Here is a 27662-nt window from a genome sequence, read left to right as displayed (position 1 = left end):
CACGCCACGTCCGGGGCGGCCCTGGTCGCGGCCCGGCCCCTCGGGGCGGCCCCCTCAGAAGAGGCCCGCGGTCAGGGGCCGGAGGCTGGCGCCGGTGAGGCGGTTCAGCTCTTGCAGGATCTCCGCCTCCTTCTGGTACATCTGCGGGAGAGGAGACACGGTCAGCGCCTCTGAGTTAACGGCGTCCAAGGCGAGCGGGGGCTCGCGGCTTCCCGGTCACAAAGGAGGATGGTTTCCACGACGAGACACAGCCGGACACCGCACACCGGTGCCGTGTGCCGGGCATCACCATACCTGTTGCCACTCGGCTTCTGTGTTGTGCTGGTAGCCAAGCAAATGGCACAGTCCGTGGGCTGCCGTCACCTGTGCAAAGAGACATGAGAATAAAGGATGTGTTGGAAAGGGGCTTGGAGCACCCTGCTCTAGTGGAAGGTGTCCCTGCCCGTGGCAGGGGGTTGGAACTGCATGAGCTTTAAGGTCCCTTCATCCCAAACCATTCTGTGATATTATGAAACTTCACCCCAACGCTGTCAGCTCCCTTGCGCACACCGCACAGCGCCGTGGTAGGAGAAATAACCAGGATTAGCCCCGTACCCCATCATTTCCCATTTTGCCATTACTTGCAGCAGGGAAAAGCCGGTACTCTGCCCTGCAGAAGGACAAAGCCCAGGCAGTGTCCTCCCGCAGTTAAGTAAGCTTTAAAACACAGCGTCAGCCTTCCAAGGGCAAACCTCCTTATTCAGCCGGGCCGGGCTAGCAAAGCGGCAGCCGCTACCCTATCCCTATGGGACACCGCACGCTGCCCTTGTCCGCAGCGGGAGGCCCGGCGGCCCCGCTGCCCGCGGAGGTACTCACCGCCAGGACACTGTCGAAGTCCTCCCCGGTGTCGCGGCACTGCTGATGGATGTACTCTACCCCCAGGAAGATATCCCCCAAGTTGTACTCGTCGCGGCAGCGCGGCCGCGGCAGCTCCCCCGGCGCCACCCGGTGGAAGGGGAAGGAGAGGACGTCGGTGGGCTCCGGACAATGCCGGTACGCGCCGTTCAGACGCTTCATCAGCCGGTTGCCGGCGCACACCAACCCCACATCGAAGCGGGAGGCGCCCAGCGCGGCCCGCAGGGCGCACACTGCGCGGCGGAGCGGGGCACGGCGCACCGGCACGGCCCGCTGGGCGTTCCGCAGCGCCACGCTCATGATGGCCACCGCGGTGGCAGCACGACCCTACCCGCCCCTTCCTTCCTTCCCGCCCCGTTCCGTCCCGCCCCGCCGGCGGTACCCCGCCCGCTGAGGAGAACCGGCTGCCCGCTCGCCGCCATGAATGCCGGGGGCCCTTTCCGCGGGCCGCCCGCCTTTCCGCCGCCCCTGCGCTTCGGGCAGGCCGCCGTTTTCGGGCAGGCCGGTGCGGCCTCGGGCCTCCCCTTCACCACAGGGCCCTCTGCCTTCGGGCCGCCCATCGGGCTAGGCCAGGCGCCGGCCTTCACGGCGGCGGGCAGCGGCAGTGCCCCGGCGGGGAACGCGGGGTTCAGCTTCAAGCCGCCCACCAACCTGGGCAGCTTCCCGGGGCCGAGCGAGCCGCCGGGTGGCGGCGGGGCCTTCGCGGCGCCAGAGTTCCGCTTCAAGGCGCCCGAGAGCGCCGCCGCCTTCAAGCCGCTGACTGGCAGCGAGGCGGAGAAGGGCCCTGCTGCTGCCTTCACTTTCTCGCCGCCCTTCGGCTTCGCGCCCGAGGCGAGCCCGGAGGTGACGGCGGGGGGATCCTTCTCCTTCTCGCGTCCCGCCGCCGCGCTGGGCCGCCAGGAGGAGAAAGGCCCGCGGCCGCTGTTTGAGGAGCCAGGCGAGCCGGTATCCAAGGGCCTGAAGCGGAAGGAGGAGCGGGAGCGCTCTCCCCGGCGGGCAGCGGCGGCGAGCGGACGGGCGGCGGCGGCACCGCCGGAGAAGCGGGCGGTGGTGCTGAGCCGGCCCCGCGGCGGAGCGCTCTTCGGCCGCATGCTGAAGGAGATGCTGCGTAGCCAGGGCCGCGGCCAGCGCGACCGCGGGGAAGCCGCCGAGGCCGAGCGGGGACCCACAGAAGAGACGCCGCCGGTCGAGGCCCGGGACCCCCCTCGGGAAGGTAGGATGGGACGGGGGGAGGTCCCTGTCACCCCGTGTTCCCCAGCGTCACCGCGCGCTCTGAGGTCGCTGCCTCCCTTCTCAATAGATTCTGCCGCCGTGACCCCTGCCCGCCGGGCTCGGGGCAGCGAGAGCATGGAGGGTCTGGGGGGGCTGTCGCCCAGCGACCTGACCGCCATCCAGTGCAAGAATGTCCCCGATTACCTGAACGACAGGACGGTGCTGGAGAAGCACTTCGGCCAGTTCGCGAAAGTCCGGCGGGTCATGACCAGGCGCAATAAGAAAATGGCCATTATCCACTTCTTTGATCACGTGAGTATTGGAAGCAGTTGGCACAAGAACAGGTTCAAGGTTGAGTGCTTGGGATGGGTGCAGTGAGAACTGCATCACTGCGGTGTGGTTTGCACTTGGCAGAAAGCTTTGTATTGTGAGCACTGTGTTACAGATGGGTGGAAGCACCCTGAACTGCACCTAAGGCATGGTAACTACCAGAGTTCTGCCTGGTTTTAGCTGTCCTGCTAGCATCAAGCTGAAATACCAAATGGGTCTCGTGTTTGTTGTCCCTTTTTGAGCAAACCTGATTTGCACATGGTGCTGTGCTCTTGCTGGGTCTCAGCAGCACCAAAGGTGAAGTGAACTTGGATAATCTCTGTAGAGTGACCTTTTTCCTGGAAGCACTGCTGTTACCTCAATGCTGAGATGTGTTGAGGAGCTGGTTCAGAAACTCCACGGTCTGTTCCTGTTTTCTGCTTAAAAACACATCTTTGGGCTCTGAGGTTACTGGAGCTCTCAGAAGTTTTGTGGAATTTTTGTGGAAGTCAGTCCTGCTAATTGCATCCAGGTCTTAAATGAGAGGCTAAAATGCAGTAACCAGAACGTTACAGAAACTGATAAATGTTTCTCTGGCAAAAACCTACACTGCCTATTTTGGGGTGATGCTCATGGGTTTTCAAGTTTTCATGCTCTGCTTTTGTTTTCTTTCAGGCCTCTGCAGCTCTTGCCAGAAAAAAAGCAAAAGAGTTGCACAAAGATATAATAACGTTTTGGCAAAAGAAGAAAACAAGTAAGTCTGTGTTTCCAGATAGGATTATTGGGTGATACATGAATCGTGTGCCTTCTGCTCCGTTCTTGTTTCCTCATGTGCTAAAATGATCTCTATATAGGAATGCTAAAGCTCCTGAAGTATAATAATAGATCCCAGACTGGTTTTTGTTGGAAGGGACCTTAAAGCTCATCCAGCTCCAGCCCCTGCCACAGTCAGGGACACCTTCCACTGGAGCAGGTTGCTCCAAGCCCCTGTGTCCAACCTGGCCTTGAACACTGCCAGAGATGGGGCAGTCACAGCTTCTCTGGGCACCCTGTGCCAGTGCCTCAGCACCCTCACAGGGAAGAACTTCATCCTAATGTTTAATTAGAATGTACCCTCTTTGAACTTAAAGTCATTCCCCCTCGTCCTGTCCTTATGGGTTTTTGTCAGAAGCCCTTCTCCAGATTTCTTGTTGGCCACCATTAGGCTCTTAAGTGTTAATATTAGGGCTATTAACCTGTTAAGGCTGTTAACACATGAGTGATGTTAATTTTGTGCTCTTATCTAGAAGTAGGACGATCTTTGTGCATGTAAGGAAACCCAGTTTCAAATGCCTTGCTGGCCACTTCAGAGCCTGGTCTGGCATGTGGGCTTCCTGAGAACTGAAGTAAAGAGACCTCTTGAGTGAGTGTCTGTGGTGTTGAGCTTGATGTTTGGTGTATCAACAATTGCACACTACTTGAACCAAAAAGAGAACAGTCTGCAGAGAACTGAGTTCAGCAGTGGAAAACCTGAATTGGAGTAAGAGCAAGAGGAAATGTCAAGTTGGCTATTCATGCCCTAGGTGAATGCTGGAGTTGTCAAGTCTTAGTTTTGTAAGGGCTACATGTGTGGTTTGGAGATCCTAGCCTGGGGTTAGGCTTCATCTGTCAGTAGATGAATGGTTCACCACAGCTTTGACCAGCCACAGACTTGCCTTCGAACAATGAATAGCTGCGGAGTTGTCTTCCTGAGAATGAGCATCTTGAAGCAGCAGCTGTAGGGGTGCCTGTTTGCCTTTGTAGATATAACTCTTGAGAAGTCACGCCAGCCTCAGCCTAAGCTTGGGTATGTGAAATAAATGCTTCAGCCGGAGCACTGGGAGTTGTGATTTATTGTAAGTGAAATGGATTTCATATCCCATACAGAGTTATGGCTTGTGGATTGTATACCAGACCTGAAAGGACTTGAATTCGAACAATGGTCAGACTTCATCTGCTGACCAATTATTGGTATTGCTAAGTGGTGTTTTACAGAAAAATGCTTCTTATAGAACAGTGAAGCTGACTAGCAACTGGTATACTTAGTCAATACTGCTTCAAGTTGTCCTGGAAGTTTTGCATACATGTCCAAAACTGACTCTTAGTTTTATTTTCTAATAGTTTTGTTTTGATATTTTGTTTTTTTGAAGCAAACTGTTCAACAGCACTACCATGGGGGAAAAAGTTGTTTAAAGTGGCAAGTAACTGGCTTCATGTTTATATGTCACTTCAGGTCCAGCAAAAAGAGAGTTTTCATCCAAGGAGAAGAAAGCAGGTGAAGATGAAGGAAGGCAAAGCAGTGAAGAGCAAACCTATCAGCATTCTCCTCTTCGAAAACCTTTAATAAGATCTTCTGGCAGCGGTGTGATACCTGGTAGAAGGTATGTCTGCTCCTCTGGGAGCCACCTGGCAGGAAATGGGGTGAACAGGGGAAAACAATGATCTGTATATGCCAAATAGTCATGTTCTTATTAGGGAGTGTGCTTCCCTTGTCTTTTCTGGTTTGTCTGAATTACAAGGTCACAAATCTTAGACTTGGTCAGAAGGATACTTCTGCATTTTAAGGTCATTTACTTCAGTCTGCATATTTGTTCTGAGTATTTTGTTCATCACAGCATGGGGAACAACACCTGCAATAGTGAGGCATAGGGAAATTGAATGAAGCGGGCCAGGGCCAAACTAGGACTGAGCAATAGAGACACGCTCCTGTGGTCAGGATTAAATAAACCTCTGAAAAGAATAGTTCCATTTTTAGGCAATTATAGTTCTGTGGAAAGAGAATTCCCTTTTCAGAGGTGATGGTGAGTTTGGATAGTTTTCTTGTCTCACTTCAAGTGGATGGTCTTTGTAGAGGAATCTTCCTGGTTTGTGTCAGTTGCTGAAAGGGCAGGGTTGTCATCTTTCTGTGGCACCTTAATGGTGTGTCCAGTTTGGTGTATATACCAGTCTATACCTATTTGGTACAGGTAATCATGTAACTATAAAATTAGTAATATCTTGTGAAGGAACAAATGATCCTTGATTTACAAAGTATGTTTGTATCTGGGCCCTGTAAAATCTTTTCATAATCTCTGTTTCTGTAGAAAACACTTGGTGACATGGTTAATGGTGGACTTGGCAGTCCTGGGGTAACGGTTGAACTTGATGATATGAAGGTCTTTGCCAACCTGGTTGATTCTGTGATTCTCTTTGTTCACACCAAGCAGCAGGCTAGCTCCTGGTTTAAAATGCAAACTGATGTGCCATAGTGGTGCAAAAAAATGCTGCAGCAGCTATCTGGTTTTGTCCACTCTTAAGAGATCTTCCGTAATACCAAAGTTTGTTGTACAAAGTTTGATGCTTTCACCACAGTCCGGAATGCTTGGCAGTGTTGTCAAGGCAATGCTGAGGATTTAAGAGGATTAAGTCCTTGTGCTAGTGTTAGCTTGTAACAACCTTGGTATATCAATACATACTTGCTTACTTGATATATCATCTTGTGAATAAAATATTCTTCTGAACAGAGATGTTGATTTCCTAAAGAAAAAGTGAACTGATTAAGGCTGGGGCATGCATTAATAGATTACTGATGATATATTTTCTGGTTTTAGTTCTCCAGCAAAGAAGTCTGGTCTTCGAAAGGCACTGCAGTTTGAAGCAGAAATGTTTGATTCTGCTTCTGAAGGGCAGAGCTCAGAGGCCTTGGGAGCTTCTCTGTCATCTCTTAGTAACCTGGTAGGATTAGTGGCTGAGACATCTGAAGAGAGATACCGTCTTTTGGACCAAAGGGACAAAATCATGCGACAAGGTAGTCACACAAGTTAATGAGTGTAACATCTGCTTCTGTGTTCTAAAGAAATGAAGTGTTTGGTGTCTGTTGTGGTACTGTGGAAATGGCTTTAAAGAGAGTAACATGAAGCAGTCTAAAATAGCCTTCTGTTGTACATATATACATTAATTTCTTGCAAAACATGCAAAAACCTTTTTGTTTTACTTATTGCGCATGCTTATTTCTTGTGGAAAGTGAATAGCAGACTGCTCATCTGTGAAGGAGGCTGTGGGGGGAGATCTGCACCCCTGCAGGCTCTCTGAAGAAAGTTATCCAAGACTGTGTTTCTCTAAATTCAAACTACTGATTATTTCAAGAGATGGCACTTTGTTTAACAGAGCCCTTCCATCCTCCTCTTGACATTTCAAAGCTGACCCTACTCTTAATGTCTTATTTTTAATATCCACAAACAGGTTTCTCACCGGCTTCATGTGGGATTACGAAATTGACAGTGCTTAGTTAGGACACAAAACATTGGGTATCTTTTAGAGGTTTCAGTCTTCTCAATCTCAATATACAGGTGGGACTGTAGGAGAAACTTACCCAAAAGAGTGCTGCAGCCCTGGGATAGGCCCAGCTTGGGAGAACCCCATCCTTGTGTGTTTCTGACCCACTCCAAGTTGTGGGCCATAGCCCTGTCCTAAATAGAAGTAGGCTGGGAATCTCTAGAGACCTTTTCCCACCAGCTCTTTCTGTAACTGTTTCTCCAGCAATGTATTTCTTGACCAGCATACATATCCCAGCTGTGGGGCATCTGGCATGCTTAGGCCTGTGTTGACATGTCAGGATAAAAGCTCATTATGAAAACAAGCTAATGTTTGTTTGTGTTTCCTTAGTGTTCATTCAATTTTATTTTTCTCTTTTTTTAGCCCGAATCAAAAGGACTGATCTTGGCAAAGCAAAAACTGTTATTGGTACTTGCCCAGACATGTGTCCTGAAAAGGAGCGCTACATGAGGGAGACAAGAAACCAGCTCAGCATCTTCGAGTTACTTCTAGGATCCGACAAGGTATGAGCCCTCTGCGTGCGGGTGTTTGTTGTTCCCAGGTCATCTTGCTGCTTACATAAAGCTGTCAGTGGTGTTTAGCTCGATTACAGGGTTAATTCTGGTGGAAAAATTCTGGACGTCATTTTAATAACTTCTCTCAGTTCCCAGTTTTAAAAGAAGGAGGCTAGAAAATTGTTTTTTCACTGTCATTGGCTTTTGTTTAGCTACAGGTGGGCTTTTAGAGCTATAGTTCTAAAACTGTAGGGCAGCAGTTTATGTTGTCTTGAAGATTATGAGACTGAGTCAACACTTAGGATCCTGTCGTAAAAGAAAATGTATTTGCTGTTGTAGCAGAATGGACATGAACTGCTAGTGTAAATAGTGGAAAACCCCCTTTAATAATCTGCTCCTTAGTAAAGTAAAGGTGTGGATGGGATGAAATCCTCTATACTCCTGAGAAGTTGAACATACTCCTTGGGCTTTGATTCTTTTCTCCATATGCTGCAGGTAGATCATGCAGCAGCAATCAAGGAATATAGCAGGTCTTCAGCAGATCAGGAGGAACCTTTGCCCCATGAGCTGAGACCCTCTGAGGTGTTGAGCATGACCATGGACTATTTAGTGACAAACATCATGGATCAAGGAGAAGGAAACTACCGAGAATGGTATGACTTTGTCTGGAACAGAACTCGTGGAATAAGAAAGGTAAATGCTGGTGGATGGAGGTGTTTGCTAAGAAAAAACAAAAGATCATGTAACGCTGTAAAAAGTGTAGCAAAAAGCAGTGGTAATTTAAATGTTTTGAATTACAAAGTGACTCGGAGAATGGTTGAAATGTGTTTTCCAAAGGTACTCCCAGTTGACTATGCTCTTCAGCTGTAGTTTAAAGACACATGCAGTGTGTTTTGTATCATTCTGGCCAGGATATCACCCAGCAACATCTCTGCAACCCGCTGATGGTGTCTCTGATTGAGAAGTGCACTCGCTTTCACATCCATTGTGCTCACCACTTGTGTGAAGAGCCCATGTCCTCCTTTGATGCCAAAATCAACAATGAGAACATGACTAAATGCCTGCAGAGCTTGAAGGAGATGTATCAGGACCTGGCTAACAAGGGGGTTTACTGCAAGAGTGAAGCAGAGTTCAGAGGATATAATGTCTTGCTGAATCTCAACAAAGGGGATATTCTCAGGTGGGAGCAACAGATATCACTTGTTTTCTCTTTGCTTTGGGGAAGAGTTGCGATTAGGATTAAGTCCTGAGAAATTGTAATGGAAGCAAATAATCTTAGTTGCAGAAGGTTTTTTTTTGGCATAGAAAGTGTAGTGTAATAATGTTTTATTTGATGTTTTCAATAAGTCCTTTTAAGAAGTTTCACTGCTTTATCTGCAGTAGAACGAAGGAAAAGGGAAAAACCATTTCATGGGCAGAGGCATACTTTGCTCTTCTGGTCAGCCTCTTGCCTGCCTTCCTCCCTAGCCAATGGAGTGATGTACCTATATAATAACATCCTGATGATGCAGGCATCATTAGAAGATTAATGATCAGGAAATGATACTGCAAGTTTAATTCACAGCCATTTGGTTTGGGCAGGAGTTGCCTGTCTCGCTTATAGCTCTTTATTTTAATTCCCTTTTGTTTCAGGTTGCTATTGAATTGTGATTGTTACTATTGAAGCAAAAGGGTTCTCTGTCTTTTGTCTCCACAGAGAAGTACAGCAGTTTCATCCAGAGGTTAGAAACTCTCCTGAAGTTAGATTTGCTGTTCAAGCTTTTGCTGCATTAAACAGCAACAACTTTGTGAGGTTCTTCAAGTTAGTGCAAGCAGCTTCCTATCTGAATGCCTGTCTCTTACACTGTTACTTCAACCAGGTGAGAAAAAGGCAGATACATGTTTTCTTAAGTGTTTATAAGAAAAAACAGTCTGGGAATTTTGGGAGGAAGTCTTAGCAGAAAACTTGCTAGATATTTAGCCTTACAAATAATCTTATTCTTGCTTCTTCTGAAGCATTTAAAAACATATCAAGAGTGTTCAGCCATGGTAGAAAGGCAGATACTAAAATTCTGTTCTTGGCATTTTTTCTCCATAACTGTATACAAATACATAGTATTTTCCCTGAAAATAACTGGGAAGCACAGAAGCAAGGCTTTTGCAGAGAAAGCGTGAACCTGCAGTTTCAGATGCCTTGGCAAGCTTTTTCTTCTGTACAAGAGTCACAAAGGGGTATGCTCAAAATGAGCATCATCAAAGAGGAGCAGAAACTAGAAAGCAAATTAAATCTGCATAGTTGTTTGTGTGGCTATTTGACAAAGTACTGATTTCTTTTAAACATGATTTTCACACTTGATAGTAAATTTGGGGTTCTCTAACTTAGTAGTTACAAGGCTTTTTCTTTTATCTTCCCCCAGATCCGTAAAGATGCTCTCAAATCTCTCAATATTGCCTATACTGTGAGCACCCAAAGATGTACAGTGTTTCCCTTGGATCACTTGGTCCGCATGCTCCTGTTCAAAGACTGTGAAGAAGCTACTGATTTTATAAGTTACTATGGCCTGAGTGTATCTGATGGGTAAGTGTAAGGAGAAGGGCTCTGTGCCTCAGTGGAGTAAAACCGGTGTTAGGTGAAGCATTAATGTAGATAGGCCATTCCTGCTTGTTTGAGACCAAGCAAAGTAAAAAAGAGGCAAGGAATAAGGGTTAGGCTCTGTAAGCAAAAGCACAAGGACAGTGATGGGTGCAGATTTCAGTAATCTGTTTGTAATTATGAAAATGTCTTTAATTTTACATCTTTCCATCAAGAAATGGGGTTTGTATCCCTGTGACTAGCATGACTTCCCATGATAGCTTTTTTGCACGTGTACATTTACTGGTCTTTACTTGGTTTGATGAGGTGAAAAGGGATTTCAAGGCACCAGAATTCCTTCAGCCTTGTGGAAGGTTGAATCTGGAACTCTGTCTCCATTGGATTCCACGGTCTTTCTCCCTAGATTGTGGATAACCCTGTAGAAAAAATAAATAGTTTCAGTTTCTTATCTTGCAGCTGAATTGTAGGAAATAAATGAGGATACAGTTCTGCCTTTCAGGAAACTGGTGCTATTGTGATGTATGCAGTGCAGGATAAAAGAGAACAGTGCAAACTCAGTTTTTCTGAGGATGTTGGAAGCCAACAGTTTGCAGATAAGAATATCTGCCATAGAAATACTTACAGTGTAAAATGTGCTCCTGCAGACTGCCAGTCTCAGAAGACTGGAGAAGACAGAAGCATGTGAGCATGCCAGCTCGTGTTCTATTTCCTGTTAACATTCTGGTTTGAAAGAATGAATTCACTAGACTACAGGTGCAAAAATTAGAAGATGATCGTAGCTTTTAAAATTACTTCTGTAGATAGCCCTGGCATCTATGATGTGGGATGTATCTATCCTGAGAATGATCATGGACTGGAGCACTTCCATACAAAGACAGGCTGAGAACACTGGGGCTGTTCAGCCTGGAGAAGAGAAGCTGCGCGGAGACCTCAGAGCAGCTTCCAGTATCTGAAGGGGGCTACAAGGGTGCAGAGAGGGACTCTTCATTAGGGACTGTAGCAATAGGACAAGGTGTGATGGGTTCAGACTGAAACAGGGGAAGTTCAGGTTAGATATAAGGAAGAAGTTCTTTACTTTGAGGATAGTGAGGTGCTGGCACAGGGTGCCCAGGGAAGTTGTGAATGCTCCATTCCTGTCAGTGTTCAAGCCCAGGACAGACAGGACCTTGGGCAACATGGTCTAGTGTGAGGTGTCCCTTCCTATTATAGGGGATTGGAACTAGATGATCTTAAGGTCTTTTCCAGCCCAAACTATACTAGGATTCCGTATAATCTAGGTAAAACTATAATATACACAGTGAATAAAGATTAAAAGGAGAAAGACACAGAACAGTCCACGAGGGTGCCCAGGAGCATTAGTACAGTTTGTACACTGGGAGGATAGGTGTGAGAACAGTGCTCTCTGCCTTCCCTGTTCTGGTTCCAGCTAAACACTGAGATCTAGGCTATAAGGAGCAAGCCAGAGTGCCCAGTGCCTCGCTCACTTTGCCCCCACTAACTGAAAACCTATAGTTTACTGGAGCTTTGAGGATGTACTCCTGGTTTTTATGTTTCCCCAGGGCTTACGTGGAGCTGAATCGCTCAGCTTTCTTGGAGCCAGATGGATTACCCAAACCACGGAAATCCATGTTTGTCAGCCAGAAGCTAACTGTCTTGGTTGGGGAAGTTGTAAATGGTGGCCCATTGCCTGCGGTACCTCACCACGTGCCTGTGTCCAGCTTCAACGGACAGAACAAGTACATTGGTGGAAGCACCTCTGTGGATCAAGCTAGTACTAGCCAAAAATGCAGCGTTGAAGCAGCAGGTAAGAGCAGACATGCAGTTTTAGATACTGCTCAGGAGCATACTTCTGTGTTGGCTCTGTGAGGAGTCCTGTTTTACAAAGCAGGAACTGTTCTTTACTCATGGGTTGAAATTGCATGGAAATTTGGATGTAATGGAAGCATGCTTTCATTTAAATGTACTTCAGTATCTGTAAAAGCTAAGAAGCAACCTGATTAATAAAACACATTCCCTAATACAGGAAATGCACTAAGGGAAATGACTTTCAGCCTGGTAACAGCACTGATAACACCGATGTTTTCAGTTGTTGCTAAGTCATATTTACTCTGACCAAGGACTTTGTGAGCCTCATGCCCTGCCAGGGAGGAGGGGAAGCCAGGAGGAAGCAGAGGCAGGACACCTGACCCAAACTGACCAAAGGGGTATTACATACCACAGCACATCATGCCCAGGATATAAACTGGGGGGGGGGGTTACCTGGAAGGGCTTGATCTCTGCTCGGGTTGGCAGGTGGTGAGTGGTTGTATTCTCTTCCCTTGTTATTTCCCTTATCGTTATTATTATTATTGGTGGTAGCAGCAGTGATTTGTGTTATACCTTAGTTACTGGACTGCTCTTATCTCAACCCGTGGGAGTTACATTCTTTCGATCTCCTCCCCATCCCTGTGGGAGCTGGGGGGGAAGAAAGGGGGGATTGAGGGAGTGGCTGTGTGGTTCTGAGTTACTGGCTAGGCTTAAACCACGACAATGAAATAACCAGGTATTGGTCTTCTTCAGACAGCCAACTTTCCTTTTCAGTTTGCAGGTTTTGTACTGCAGATACCTCACAGTGTGTGTATAAAATCATGTTGGTTTTCAGGTTTGCTGAACATAGGGGTTTTTTGGTTGAAAGTACAGCTCTTCTGTATAATCAAGAGGCGGTGTAGGTGCTAGGTGTATTTGACTTAAAACAGTTGTTTTATTAGGAATGTATTTAATGTGCACTAAAAATGTTAATGTTTTATATAAAATAGTCATAAATATAAATTATTTTCTATGATGTAACTGTATTTTTAACTCCAAGGCAGCAAGCCTCTGTTACCTGCTTGTTTTATGATGAGGTTTATCAGAGAAGCCAGCTTTTGAAGATAATACTTTTGTTTCTACTGTGACTGACGTGGCTTCCTTAATTTTTCTCCTCCCCCCATCCCAAGAAGGAAGAATGGAAAGCAAAGGTGTGGATTTAGATGCTGCAGCAGTAAGAGTCCAGCCCCCAGCTCATCTTCTGCCCTCGCTGTTACCTCGTCAGCTTGTGCCAGTGCTGCCTCCTCCACAGACCATCTCCCAACCTCCTGGACAACCTGAGCCTCTCTCTTCAAAGCCTCAGCCTGTCTACACGGACACAGTAAGGAAATCAAAATTCATCATGAAGTATGAGGGAAAGATCTGTGAAAATAATTAAAGATAACTGAGTTCTTAGGTTGTTTTAGTTCTCCAGAATCTGCATGTGTTATGTGCAGAATCAAAAGGAGATGCTCCCTGCTTCAGTTCTTTGGATGCCTTGAGAACTTGTTTCCTTGATCTATTCTGAAAAGATAAAGTCTTGAATGATTTCATGTGCAACCCTGACATAGGATAAACAGTCTCATATGATCAGCATCTACTTGAGAAACCTCTAAGGAGAGAATCAGAAAGTGATAGTAGAAAGTGATTACCTTTGACTTAGTAGGTAAACTTTGCTTTAGTGAACAATACTGAGCTGTTTCTTCATGACACATATTTCAAATACGAGACACAACAAAGTTTCTCCTGGTGGGTCTGTGACTATTGACGTTAGATCTTGAACATGTACCCTGTGTATCTGTGCTATTCGTCTTTTTCTACCTTCCACACATGGTTAGATACATACTAATGCTGAACCCATCTCAGAGTCTCTCATTGCTTTGTAAGCTACAGCTGCCTATTCTACCTAAACATGGCTGCATTTCAGTGAAGGTTAGACCTGGTCATTTGGAATTAAATCAGCTAGAATAAGAAACTCTCAAGTAAGAAAAGAGGAATCCCTCTCAAAATTCACTTTTAGCTACTGTTTTCTAACTTGACTTGCCCATGTTTATTACAGAAAGCTGCTCCTGTTTCTGGGCTGTTACTAGCCTTTTAGGTAGTCTTAAATTTCCAGGCTGTATGTCTGATGAAGTTATTTTATTTTGTGAGTAGAAATACAGATGATACTGACAATTCCAGTCCATTAAACAAGGCTGAAAAGCCTTATTCCCAATTCATATGTGTGCCCAGGCCATCCTGAGCTTGCTTCAGCTGCTTCCTCTGCTGTGTTGTAGGACATTGCAGAAGTGGTGGACGTGCTGTTGCAGGAGGTCCTCAATGGAGAGTGCAGCGAAGTCAGCAGAGCAGGAGTGGCTTATGTGACTGCTGCCATCTGGTAAGGAACATTTATTGCTGCTACTCCTGGTGTCACTCATTAGAGCTGCAATTTGCCATAGCAGCACCGTATGTGAAGATCATAAGACTTAAGGCAAGGTCTGTAGTGGAGACAGCCATACTGATACAGTTGAGGGAAGAGCAGACCTTTCTTCAGATGCCTGCCACCTCCCTGTTAACACACCAGCTAGGCTAGTGGAAGGCTTACTACAAACCTCTACACCTTGCCTTGCATGATGCTCACAACACTGCTGCAAGAAATGTGTTTTGTGGGAGGGAAGGGGCCTGAAGAGGGAAAAAGGAGTAAGTCCAGATCTGTCTGCTTCTCTGCTTCATATAAGATACTCTCTTCAAGGCCATTGGTAGTTGTAGATGTGAGATTGTAACCAAAACAGTGTTATTAATGCCCCAGTGTTTGAACTGTTGCTGAACAGCAGCGGGGCAAGGCCTTCCTTGTTTCCCACTATGCAGGCCTGTGAGTAGGCTGGGGTGTGGTAGAGGCTGGTAGGAGACACAGCGGGCACAGCTGACCCAGACTAAAGTCCGTACAATGTGGTGTCATGGTCAGCAATCAAACTGGGTTTGAGGAAGAAAGTGGATTTTCTGGTTTCCAGGGTGGCCCCTGACCTGAAACTGTCAGGGATGCCTCACACTAGACCATGTTGCCCAAGGTCCTGTCCAACCTTGGCCTTGAACACTGCCAGGGATGGGGCATTTACCAGTTCTCTGGGCACCCTGTGCCAGCGCCTCAGCACCCTCACAGGGAAGAGCTTCTTCCTTTTACCTAACCTGAACTTCCCCTGTTTCAGTTTGAACCCATCACACCTTGCCCCATCACTACAGTCCCTGATGAAGAGTCCCTCTCTGCATCCTTGTAGCCCCGTTCAGATACTGGAAGCTGCTCTGAGGTCTCCATGCAGCTTCTCTTCTCCTGATATCCCCTGAATATAGGGCTTTGAATGAAAACTTTCTGGCTTTGTAAAGAGACTTGCTCTTCCTGCACAGCACCTCGGAGGCTGCTGTAGAGGAGCTCGTGACTGAAGTAACAGGGGAGATCCTCAGACAAGTGGCTGGAAGCGTGCTTAATGCGGAAAGGGAGCGTGTCAAAGAGGAAAGGCGCAGAGTAGAGGAAGAGAGGTGAGTGGCTGCTTTTGCTGTACGTGGTGGGCTCGATTCATCCTTAGGCAGCATTAACAACAGCTGGTGCCAACCTGAGGCTTTGCCCAGGGGCTCAGCCCCTGTGTTTTTCTGCCACACCAACAGCACTCAGTTTGTCTCACACTGGGACTGTGCAGGCAGGCTGCCCCTTCCACATTTTCAGATGTGCTAGCTCGTATTCTGGGGACCTCAGAGCCACTATCAAAACTGTGGCTCGGGATTTTGGGAACTTTAATACCTGCAGAGCTTCCAGAGAGGGAGATGGATCCCAGCTCTGCTGTATGCAGGAACTTTTCCTTCCGAGTGAGCTACTTGTCTTTAACTTACTGTGGTAAGTATAAAATCACCCTGTTGTTATGTGTAGTTTTGAAGGAAAACTGGCTTTATGCAAAGCTGTTTAAAGAGAGAAACCAGCTGGTGGCAACTCAAGTTGTATGTGAATTAACTGTCTGATATTGTGTGTAGCACTTGTGTAACTAGGGAGCAGGTTTGCAAGCGTAAAACTTCAATCTTGCCACTGGCGTAATTGTTTTCTCTGTCCTTCCAGGAAAAAGCAGGAAAAAGAAAAGTTAATAAAGCATTTGAGCCAGTTGGTGGAGATGGAGTTAATGGAAGAAGTAATAAAGGAGAGTGTTCAAGAAGCTTCAACCGATGAGTTAAAGTAGGTACAACATACTGTATGCTGTACTTTCCTGTAGGATGCTTTCCTAAGGGAGTGGTAGGATTCCTGCTTGGATTTCTCTGAGGTCATCTTCAGTAAGCTACTTGAGAAGGGAAGTGGAGTTGATTGTACAGCAAGTGCCAGTTTGCAGTCATGCTGTCAGGCAGTAGTGGTCCTCCAGGGTGAAAGGGACAGAGGATTGTTTAGGGCAAGGCTGTCATGTGTGCTTTTTCTTCATCTGACTCTCTTATGGCTCAGCTGTGGTCTCTCTTATAGACCCTTCGGTATAAACTTATGATCAGTGTAAAACTTGAATGACTTCCAATTGATCACACGTTTTATTCAGAAGAGCTGTAGAATGCAAGTATGGAAAATCTCTTTCCTTTGCTAAATGTAAAGGTCTTCCCTGTGTGCACATCAGCTAATTGCATGGGCATTTGCTGCAGTCTCCACCTCACTAAAGGTCTTGGGTTGTTTCATTTTGAACTAGACGTGCCTTAGAAAGAGACCGGCAAGCTCGTATTGCTCGCTGTTCAGAAGAAGTCTGTGGTCATATCATGGAGCTCTTTCTGGAAGATGAGATCTTCCAGATTGCTAAGGAAACCCTTCAGGAGCTCCAGTGTTTCTGCAAGTACTTACAACGGTGAGTTACTACCCTCTAATAAAACTGCTTTTCTCAGGAGCATAAGTTACTACATGTGAGGGGGGGAGCACACCCTCTTGGAGTCAGCTTGGTAGGAGATTTCAGCTTCATTTTACTCAGAGACTTGTAATAACTCCTCCTTATAGTCCTTCTGTTGGACACTTCTTTTTCTCTATATGTGGTAAGGGTTATGGGGTTGTTGTGGTGTTCCAAGGCAGAGATTAATTCTGTACTGCCCCAGTACAGTCAGGTTGAGGTGCATTTCAGGTGGTATCTGTCACCATTAAAGAGGAAGGAGCAGAGTAGTCCCTTTTCTGTGGAGCACCTCCCCTTGTAGAATTTTCTGTCCTAAAATTGAGTTCATGTGTCTCTTCAGGACACGTGTTAATAGCCTTCGGTGCTCCTTTTGTCTGGATGGGTTTTTTGAATGGGGCACAAGGCCACCCCTTTTGGTAGCTGCACGTGTACAGCTTGCAGCTCTTGTCCTGTGCGTGTTCCATTTGAGCTCTGTCTTTGCTGCTGTGTGCAGAAATACAGCCTGAATCCACTGCAGCATCCACATGCACCACCTCACACTGTGCCATGGGCAGGCTGACATGGGTGTTTGAGAGCCCAGTCCAGTCCAAAGACCAAAGATGAGAAACCCAGAATCGCAGAATGTTGTGGGTTGGAAGGACCTCAAAGCTCATCCAGCTTCGACCACTCCTGCAACGAGCAGGGACCCCTTCCACTAGAGCAGGGTGCTCCAAACCCCTGTGTCCAACCTGGCCTTGAACACTGCCAGGGATGGGGCAGCCACAGCTTCTTTGGGCACCCTGTGCCAGCGCCTCAGCACCCTCATAGAGAAGACTTGTTCCCATGATAGAGCCCATTTGGTCTGCAGAAGAGTTTAGTATTGTGACCTATTCTCTTCCAAAGGTGGAGGGAGGCAGTGGCAGCTCGAACGAAGCTGAAACGTCAAATGAGGGCATTTCCAGCTGCTCCCTGCTGCACTGATCCAGAAAACAAGCTGAAAGCACTGTCCCCCAGTGCAGAGTGGCCTGTAGCTATGGAGAGCTTGTGCAAGAGGATTGTAAACCTGGGGAATGGAGGAAAGCTGGGAGTCTCGTGCACAAGGTAAGGATACTTCTAGTGACAGCAGTTGGCAGTCTGGTTGGTTTTTGTAAGGTAAGTCCCAAAGAAGCCCTCTTCTTCCATTGCAAATGTTAATAGTTTTACAAAACTTAGTTCTTTAACAGCCACCAGAAGACACTTTTGGCACAAATGCCTTGACAAAGACTGAAAACGTTCCTAAATCCTTCTCCTATTAGCCACCACTTTCTAAAGTGTCTGCAGTTCTTCTCAAGTCTTAACTGTTAGTTAAAATTGGTTAAAGTACCTGCTTTAAATTACTGTCAGGTATCTTTTGTTTGCAGATTGAATTGGATGAGAAACAAGACAGTGCATGAAATTAAAGTTCAGCACTTCTACCAGCAGTTGTTAAGGTATGTTGGTGTTTGATCCTTGTTTTCCATGTAAGCAAACTGTAACAGAACTGTCAGAAGGTCAGTAAGGAATGGCAAATCATACTGGAGTGTCCACTGGCATTAAACTATCTCGTCCTATTGCCATGGGTATAAATTTAAGGGACTGGTAGATACTATGGGTTTTTTTGTACCCGGATAGGATGGAATATAAGAGGAGAGGAGTAAACGAGCTGTTACCAGCTTGGCAGTGCAGCAGGTGAGCTGCTTTCTCATAGCTCATCATGCATTCTGGTGGTCTCTTGTTTTTATTGGGAAAGCATATTTAAGCAGTGTGGAAGTGGAGCATTTCATATGTGGTCCACAATCCCCGAACTAAGACTCGCGTATCAGATTTAGCGGCTGCAATTCTTGAAGGCATCTGGTCTGTGGTGAAATAGATGGGCAATACGTCTAAGGAGCTGGCTCTAATTTTGGAGGGTTTGAACTGGACAGTAGCTACTTCCAGTATTGCAAGATACAGTAAAGAACTCAGGTTAGTTGTAAGGATACACTGGAACAGGTTGCCCAAAGAAGTGGTAAATGTCCCATCCCTGGCAGTGTTCAAGGCCAGGTTGAATGGGGCTTGGAAGAACTTGGTCTAGTGGAAGGTGTCCCTGCCCATTACGTAGGGTTAGAACTGAATGATCTTAAGGTTCTTTCCAACCCAAACCATTCTATGATGAAAAACATTCCCAGGTGTGAATGAGCACTAAAGGGGTGTCTTTTCACCAGTTTCTCTCTTTTTAAGTGATTTAGCTTGGACTCCCCTGGATCTTGTCTCATTAATCACTGAACATACTCCACTTCAACAAGAGCAGGTTTTTTGGAAGGTGATACTGGTTTTGCCAAATGATGATGAATATGTGGAGGATGATCCCAGCAGGTGAGTAAAAGAAGCAGGTTGCTGGGTCCCTTTCTCAAACAAGACAGTCACACAGAGAACAGTAGTAGTATACAGTCCTTGATGTGTTCTTGTTATTACCCTGTACCATGTGAAATTTCCAGTGGTGTTGTTTTGGTTTGTATTGTTTTTCTCCAGAGTGCTATAAAAGGACATAGCTCTAACTTATTGCAGTGATCTAGATCTTCTGACATTGTTCACTGAATCCCTTTTGTTCATACTGAAAACAGAACCCCCTGAGATACGTAGCAATGTAGGCAAGTAGCAGTGTAGGCAATTTCAGGACATTTAATAGCTGTTTAGTAAAATCCAAGCAATATGAAGGTTGGGGGTCATGATAGATTGTGGTGTTGGAGGGGTGTTTGGTGCTTAAACTCTTTCTTGTTTGCCAGGGTATTGGTGGATTGGTTGAAAACCAAGTTTGTGGGAGACAAAAGCTGGGAGAGAAGAGCTTCACATAGAGAAGGTAGAATTCAAACACTGACATTATTTAGCACGCCTGCCATGCAAGGGAGCAGAAGTATTAAAGTCAGTGTGTGTGTTAAGGTAAGTGAGAACAATTTCCTGATACCTAACAGACCGTAAAAGCAAGATGTGATCTTTTCCAGTAGCTTTTGCGTAGCTTTTCATCCTGTGTCCTGTCAGATGGAGGGAGACGGTGCTGGAGGGGTGGGGTTGTTGAAAAACTCTGAAAAAAGATGGATTTTTCTTTTCCTTGTTTCCAATCAACTGAGTAAATACCTGCCTAAACACACTACAATAGTTAGAATCTCTATCAGCTCCATTCCTGATGCCAAAGCAGGTGCTGAAGTTCACTTTTGTGCTCACCTGCATCTATTTGACACACCTGTGTTTGTCCCACAGCTCATTGTCTTAGGATTCCTAAAGCTCCTGGTAATGAATGTCAAACCTGAATGCTAGTGATAGTAAACTGCAGATTTGGTATGAAAATACCTTTGTTTAGCTACCTTGTTACCTTCTTTGTTCCTTGTATAGGTGGCCTATGGTGCACTCTCTAACTCTGAGCTTGATGCAGCTGAGATGCAAAAAGACTTGCTTGGAACCAGTGGTCTCATCCTTCTCCTGCCACCTAGAGTTAGGAGTGAAGATATTTCAGAAGATGATGTTTATTGGCTTTCAGCTTTGCTGCAGTTGAAACAGTTGCTTCAGGCCAAACCTTTCCACCCAATAGTTCCACTGGTTGTTCTAGTCCCTGGTCAGGGAGATGAGGCCGTAGAGAAAGAAGTAGAAGAAGGTATGTAATTATTTCTGTGTAAAAAAAAGCAATATGAATGTGTCCTGGGTTGAGCTACAGCAGTTATTTTTCTCCTATGTTTAGGGCTGCCCCAAGTAGAACTATTTCAGTCTCTTAAGTACATCATCTTGTAAAGGGGAAAAGCTTTGCAGGAAATTCTGGCCTTAAGAACTGATCAGTATGGAAAGAGATGTCTTCCTTTTGCTTCCAGTTTTCCTCTGCACACAGTATTTGATCCTGCGTGTTTGTGGGCAAGGAGGGAGGAGAGAAGTGATGCTGTGAATTTAGGCAGCGTGTGGTCGGAGGTATGTTCTTCTTTGTATATTTGACAGGGTTTCTTCTTTTTAAGGTTTGATGCTGCAGGACTTGATTTCAGCCCAGCTTATTTCAGACTACACCATTGTTGAGCTCCCAGGTTCTATCAATGACTTACAAGGCACCACAAGGGTAAGAACACCAGCTCACATAAAGAGATGGTTTATCATTAGCCTCTCAATTGCTAATGCCTTAGAAGGAATGATTATGTTTTCAGTAGCTTAAATTGCTCTCAGTCCTAAAATATGAAGGACCCTTTGTATCTCTTCTGGCTGCTGTGAGTTTAGCAGTGTTTTTCCATCTGGGCGGATGGGACTAAGGGATGCCCCTGTCCTCTCATATATGTGAGGGATTGTATGTGTCTCTCTCTGACAGCCTCCAGACACTAGCTTCTCCCCTTGTCCTTCAGTTTGGTGTGTGCTTGGCAGTAGTGGCCTGGAGAAGACTCAAAAGCCCATGATGGAAAATGATACTAAAGTCTAAACCAATTTTTTGTGGATGGTTTGGAAAGGCGGGAGAGGGTAATGGCCAAGAGCAGCCAAAGCAGCCCCAGCCCTGTACTGAAGGTATCTGAAGAAGGTGCCTAAGAGAGAGAGTGAGAACAAGCCAAGCCTAGAGTGATTCCCCCCACAAACCCTCACACCTTGCATCTCTCTGCAGTTAAAGGACTGCCAGGATTAGATACAGCTTCTTTGGATATAGTCCAAATCCTCCCAGATAAGTTTTTGACATCCCCAGCATCTTGCAACAGGGAATTCCACTGCAGTTGGGATGAGCAGCCTCTTTCTGTTCCTGACCCTGTGTCGTGGTTTAAAGCCAGCCAGACAGCTTTTTCACTCACTCCCCCCCTCCCCCCCCTGCCCTCTTGCCCTCCCCCTGCTCCCGGAGGGACGGAGAGGAGAATCGAAAAGAATGCAACTCCCATGGGTTGAGATAAGAACAGTTTAGTAACTAAGGTATAACACAAATCACTGCTGCTACCACCAATAATAGTAATGATAAAGGAAATGACAAGGGAAGAGAATACAACACCTCAGCACCAGGCGATCGATAACTCGCCCCCCCCCAGTCCGACCAAGCACCGACCTATACCTCCTCCAACCCTGCAGTCCACTCTAGCCCTTCCAGGTAACTCCCGGTTACATCCAGGGCATGACGTGCTGTGGTATGGAATACCCCTTTGGTCAGTTTGGGTCAGGTGTCCTGTCTCTGCTTCCTCCCGGCTTCCCCTCCTCCCTGGCAGAGCATGAGGCTCACACAGTCCTTGGCCAAACCAAAACATCATTTTTATCAGCTCTGTTCCCAGCCCGAAAGTCAAAACACAGCACTGCACCAGCTACCAAGAAGGAGAAAAATGACTGCTACTGCTGAAGCCAGGACACCCTGCTGCACATGAATTTAGTTTGTGACCGCCAAGTTGGAGAATTACTGTTGCAAATACTGGGATAATGAGAATTTATTTGTTTGTATTTTGCTGCATAGTATCTTGAATAGTGTTACATGGGCAGTGTTCAACATGTTGGATGGGGCTTGGAGCACCCTGCTCTAGTGGAAGGTGTCCCTGCCTGTGGCAGGGGGTTGGAACTGGATGAGCTTTAAGGTCCCTTCCAACCCAAACTATTCTGTGATTCTATGTCAAGCTTAGGGTAGCAGGATTGAATCCTTTGTGTCCTGATCACTACAGAGCAGTTCCTAACCACCCATGTTTTGTGTGTTGTAGATCTCTGCGGCTGTGGGCTGGCTGGTTTCCCAGTGCCCTGAGTCCCTTGAGCTCTGCAGTCAGACCCTTCAGGAGTACATTGAGGATGGGATTGATGGTGAATTTGGCAAGCGCTTCTACCATGACTGGAGGGAGAGGCGGTTAGCTGGCCTGCCATCTCAGGAGCCTGGGGTCATCATAGAGCTGTACAACAGCGTGCTGCAGTTCCTTTCCGATGTGGCATCCTCGGAGCACCTTTGTGACTTGTCTTGGCCTGTTACTGAGTTTTCAGAGCCTGGGGGTAGCAAGCAGTTGCCCCACCTGCAGTGGAACACCACTGATCACCTGGCCTGGCTGAAGAAGGCTGTGCTGTCCTTCCAGATCCCATACCTAGATCTGCCTCCATTAGGTGGTATGTACTTCATGCTGCAGTATCCTACTCTCAGGTGTGCCTGTGCTGTGTTGAACTACCAGCTTGTAGGGTGAGTAGTTTGGCTTAGTCGCTGATTCTTGCCATTTACTTGGTTGGTTGGTTTGGTTTGCTTTTTCCATAGCTCCTTGGCATCCTGTTTGCCGCATGATTTTCCAGTATGTGTCTCAGATTGCAAGTTCTACCCATACCCAACCACTGATCCAGTCTCAAGTGGAGAATCTGCTGAGCAAAACTTACCGGAAGTGGAAAACCAGAACATCTGGGAACTCTGATGAAGATGGACCTTCTGTTGATGAGGTCCCTTGGGATGATATCTTGTTAGCCTGCATTGATCATAAACTGAGAGACTGGAAACCACCCAAACTGCGTATTAATCCAGGTATTGGATGTCCTTCTACAACATGGATGATACTCCTGCACAAGAGTGTTTAATAACTTGACAGTGGTGCCTTTACGTGGGGCAGGGAGAGAGCTGTGACCTTCCTCTGCTTACTGCACTGTGTTCTCTTTGGAATGTGTGTTTAGTGTTGATTAGGATTTGACTTGATCTTGTGATTAAGGAACTCTGCCTCTCTGTGGTCAGAGTCTTTCAGCCCGGTAGGAAAGGGTTTATATTCAGGCTAAGGCCAAGAACTGGTCCTTTGGAAGTCAGGTAAGCTCAGGTCAGCTGAGCTGGCAGGCACCACTCTTAATGAGCACTTCCATGGGTTAATGAAGGTTGTCTTGGGTTTGTTTGCTTTCAGTTTCAAGTGTGTGGGTTGGCTTTATTTTGGTGCCCTGTTTGGCTTAACTGTAGGGAGCTTCTTTAAATGAAATCACTACTTAACCTTGAAGTGAACCTTACCCTTACTTAACCTTAAAGTGAACGTGGCACTTGGATGCACTGGAATTTTTTTAGTGAAGATAAAGCAGCATTTTACAGTCTGTCCCAGGAATCTGGTATCTGTTGGAACAATAAATCAGCTCAAGAAAACTCCTTTTTACATGCAGATTGCAACTTAAAGCTGCTTGAAAGTGAACACACAAATGTTTCTTCAAATTGGCTTAGTACTGAGTTTCTCTTCTGATGGCGGGAAGTCTGTTCTAATATTCAATGTTGGCTTTGGGTTTATTGACAGAAGCAGTAAGTGAAGATGGTCAGATTCGCGTGTACTTCTTCAAGGAGCACTTAAAGAACTTCACTCTCCCTTTTTCATGGGAACAAGCCAGGCTGCGCACGCAGGAGGAGATCCGGCAGAGCCACGCGAGGTGAGGAGCATTCAGCTCTCCCTTGTGCCATCAACCAGGGAGGCTGATGGGGGCCTCTGCAATGAACATAGAGTGCCCTCGCAGTGCTGAAAACCAGCCTATGGCATCCCCCCAGGATGTGCTTTGTGCATCTTGAAATGATGTCCAAGGGTGTGCTGAACAAGGGGAGTAAGTAGTTTATTTCTACAGGGTTACTCAGCTCTCAAAGAAGTGGATTACTTGAGGAGTGTTTAAAGTGTTCAAAGTGGAGACATCCTGCCAAAGAAAACACTGCTGAGGCTTTGGAATTATAGCCTTGTAGTTTAAGCACACAAAGTATGGAGGGAAAAACAGTATGATATTGGGGAAGAGCATAGGAATGAATCATGAGCATGTGCCCTTACAGCCTGGACCTGACAGCTCAATTACATGGTAGATGGTTTGCAGATTTACTCTTTGGTAATTACATGTTAAATTTTGCAGCATTTTGAGTTCAAAAGGAAGTTTTGTCTCCAGCTTGTGGGAAGACATGAGGAAAATCCCACTGCTGAGAGAAAATGCTAGTTGGGGGGGGGCAGGCTGCCTTAGAGCTGTGTGACATTAAAGCATTTTAGATCTCAGGAGTCTAGCTCACTTCCTTAGCCTTGTTCAGAGAGAAGCCAGGCTCTCTTTCCTGTTGGAAGCTCAGTTGCTGCTCTGCTGTGTAGCAGAGATACTGGGTAGATACTTTGGGGTGAATCTCAGCCCCCTGTCAGGTTCTTCTCAAATCCCCCACACAGGAGGTGGTACGTTGGACCCTGGCACAAGGGAATTATGTTGCCAAATGATCAGTTCTTACTTCCTGCTATTTCCAAACTTCAGTCTAATGGGGAAAAGAAAAAATCAACACACTGATACCAATTTCTGTGCTTTTGTTTGGTTTTGTGGTCTTTTCCCCTCAGGTCAAGGGTAAAGTCTCCCATCTCTTTTAAGAAACCATACAGCTTCTCTATGGTGCTGGATCAGTATGATTCTGGCAGGAGCATGCTGTCGGGGCAAGAAAAGAGTGTTCCCAGTATAGATGAATTCACAGGCACTGCCTCAGCCCAGGAGCTTCTCCCACAGCGTTTGTTGGCACAGTTGCAACAGGAGAAGATGGAAAGCAGAAGGTAAGTTCCTAGAGCAGCATCATTTCAGCTCCAGCCAGGGTTGTAATCAAGTCTAAGTTGCAATAGGAAGCTGAAGTCCAACAGTGCTAGGAAACAGCCTTAGACTGTGTCCAGTTTCACCTAATTTGATCAAGCACGTCAGTGCCATGCAGTTCCCTGCTAGCTTCTCCTTGCACCACAGGAATAGCCCAGGAAACTGGAAACTGTGGTCAGTGAAGCCACCAAACCTAAAGCAGTACAGCGTGTACAGCAGTTTGTGTCCTGCAGTATCACAGATGCCTGTAAACTCCACCTTTGGATGTCAGTTTGGTGCCTGTAGCAATGCAGATCACAAAGCTGAAGAACTAAAGCTTTTGAGGTTGGCCCAAGGGTTTCTTGTCTTTTCTGCCTTCCCCATCAGTTGGGTGTCTTCAGGATGTGTGGGTCCTTTCTGTGTCACAACCTTTTATAGGTGCGTATTATAGCAGTCGGGTATGTCTGACTGTTGGAAATGACTGTGAACATCAGATCCTTCTTGTAGATACTTCTGAACCCAGAACTGTTGGTTAACCCACTGGTTACAAGAACAAAACCAGGCTGAAATTTGACTGGTGCTCTCCATCTTTCTGTCCAGGTTTGAGGAACAGTTGCACCAATATCTAGCTGAGGACATCAAGCCCCTTGGTGATTTCTTAGGTCTTCCTCTCTACCTGCCCCAGTCTCTGGTCTCCACCCCAAATGTCACCTGTCCATTGAGGAAGAGTCCTGCGGCATCTGCTCAAGAGGTAAGAAAGCGTGGTGCTGAGATTTAGCTGTTCTAATTAGAGTTCTAAGGAGTGCAGGTGCCAAAACTCCTGTAGTTACAAAATCTGTAGTGGAAATTGTGTTGGCCTGCTGTGTTGGGTAGACTTGGGAAATAAAGAATTAAAAAAAGAGCACCTTGGAAATCACTTCTTTCCAGGGGGGAATGCTTTCTGCAGATCTGGAATAAGAATTCTTCACAGGTATTAGTGTTTGCTGCTGGCAATCATAACATTGTCCTTTGTGGTGCTGCATTTTACCTTAGGGAAAGGGTCAGCTTCCTCCAGTTAAAGGAAGGCTGGGAACAGGAATAGGATGTGTTATTTTTGCTTCTCCTCCTCAGGGGTAAGAGGTGCTGACCTCCATGGTTGTTCTGAACAATGGGGGAACAGCCACTGAGCTGAGTTCTTTATTGGTACTGGGTAATGTTTCTTTCTTAGTCTTATTTCTCTTCGTTCTGCCCAGGCTGGGAATCCAGAGGGTCACAAGCCTTTGGTGGAGGAGCTAAACCCCACGCTGTCAGACAGACTGAAACACTTGCAGCAGCTCCTCAGAGCAAACAAGGAGGGTGAAGTTGCCTCTGAGCTTCACTTATCTGCTCTGTTGGACATGGTGGATACTTGAGAAGAGCGAACATGTGCAGACCAAGAGACTCAGTAAAGAAATCCAGGTCTGGGTGACTGAACAGACAAGCTCCTGCATTTGTCCTTCTGGGAGAACGCAGCACACGTGGGGCTTGGGTCCTTCTCATGTGGCTGCCTTGCACTTGGCTGGCATGCTGTGGCTCATGTCACCCTCTGGCTCACTGCTGAGCTTTGGCTGGTCTGGAGCTCCTCTTCTGCTTCACAGGCATGGAGAGGAGGCAAAGGTTATCTTGGAAGGCCTTAAATTGACACTCAGTGGTGATCTCTTGTTGCCAGCTCTCACTGTGGGTAAACTTCACCTATAAGGTAGCAGGAGCCTCGGGGAGCATCAGAGGCAAATGCCCTCCATAGACACAGTCCCCGAGTACTTGTCCCAGCTCAGTGCTTGCTTGCTCCATGCAGAAGCTGCCTTGCAGCAGCGCTGTGGTTTGATAGTCGCTGGTTTGATACCCAGAGATGTCAATACTGTCATTCTCAAGTCAGTGCAACACTGCAGCTGTATTTTGTACTTAGTGAAGCTCTGTGCACATCCAGAAGGGCTTTTATGTGCTGCTGGGCCCAAGTTTGATTGTATTGAATACTTAAAGCATTAAAACCAGCTGAGTTGCTTATTGTACAGTTGAGTTGTCATGCTGGAAAGTGGGACACTTCAGTTAACACCTATGAACTGACTTTGCTTGTTTTGGAAGAGCAGATTACCCGCATTCTCCATTAAAAATGTGGGGCTTTGGAAGCTGAACACCTTTGGTTTTATTTGATATTGATTCCCAGTAAACAATATGAAGACTTCATGTCGGCAGTATTCCTGTGTGAGTGATGTGTTTTATTATTTCAATATGAGAGGTTTCTCAGACAAACCCCTGCCTGGTGAAATACAAATGACTGCAGCTTTGGCAGTAGCACTGATTTTCTGCCCTGCCAGAGACCAGTTGTCTGATTTGCTTCTAATTTCATTTGACATGCTCAGTAGTCCACATCTGTCATCTGCCTTTCAAGAAAGTAATGTTATAGTTGGTTTTCTTTTAATAGCATTTGTATTATTTCTCTTTAGCCTAGAATAGCAACAGTAGATCAATATGAAGTTGAAATTTTGCTTTAAGACTGTTCATACTACATGATACTTGTGTTGTCTGAGTTGTGTTAACTTTGGTGACATGCGAAGTGGAACCAGCGTGATGCTCTTGGCTGTGTTTTGACCCCAGTGCTGCTGCTGTTCTGAATTAAAGCTCTAAAACCCCGACAGCATTTGGGGATGTGGTTCACATGTCTGATGTAAATGT

At 46.4% G+C, this 27662-nt stretch overlaps 2 protein-coding genes across 2 annotated transcripts; one reads left to right on the top strand and one right to left on the bottom strand.

Annotated features, from left to right (window-relative positions):
• Positions 1–3: 3 nt before the first annotated feature.
• Positions 4–1194, bottom strand: YBEY (ybeY metalloendoribonuclease). Its single transcript, XM_061348118.1, has 3 exons — positions 856–1194; positions 295–363; positions 4–141 (listed from the first exon to the last, which is right to left on the bottom strand). The coding sequence occupies exons 1-3, from the start codon at positions 1192–1194 to the stop codon at positions 55–57; spliced, it is 495 nt and encodes a 164-aa protein (XP_061204102.1). The 3' UTR covers positions 4–54.
• MCM3AP (minichromosome maintenance complex component 3 associated protein) lies at positions 1193–27162 on the top strand. The gene is given in 29 exon segments (XM_061348092.1): positions 1193–1249; positions 1252–2107; positions 2195–2418; positions 3091–3169; positions 4667–4814; positions 6024–6220; positions 7111–7250; positions 7737–7934; positions 8153–8421; positions 8938–9100; positions 9638–9798; positions 11373–11617; positions 12789–12979; positions 13914–14014; positions 15019–15150; positions 15719–15832; positions 16323–16475; positions 17394–17591; positions 17891–17959; positions 18729–18863; positions 19274–19427; positions 19878–20136; positions 20486–20583; positions 22172–22562; positions 22705–22962; positions 23702–23831; positions 24752–24958; positions 25572–25722; positions 26204–27162. Coding segments are annotated over 29 exon segments (5637 nt in total). The 3' UTR covers positions 26363–27162.
• The last annotated feature ends 500 nt before the right edge of the window (positions 27163–27662 follow it).

Source organism: Neopsephotus bourkii, unplaced genomic scaffold, assembly GCF_033783945.1.
Source record: "Neopsephotus bourkii isolate Nb327-2 ecotype Australia unplaced genomic scaffold, CSIRO-AGI_Nbou_v1 NB_335, whole genome shotgun sequence".
NCBI lineage: Eukaryota > Metazoa > Chordata > Aves > Psittaciformes > Psittacidae > Neopsephotus > Neopsephotus bourkii.
This window is presented reverse-complemented; position numbering and strand designations above follow the sequence as displayed.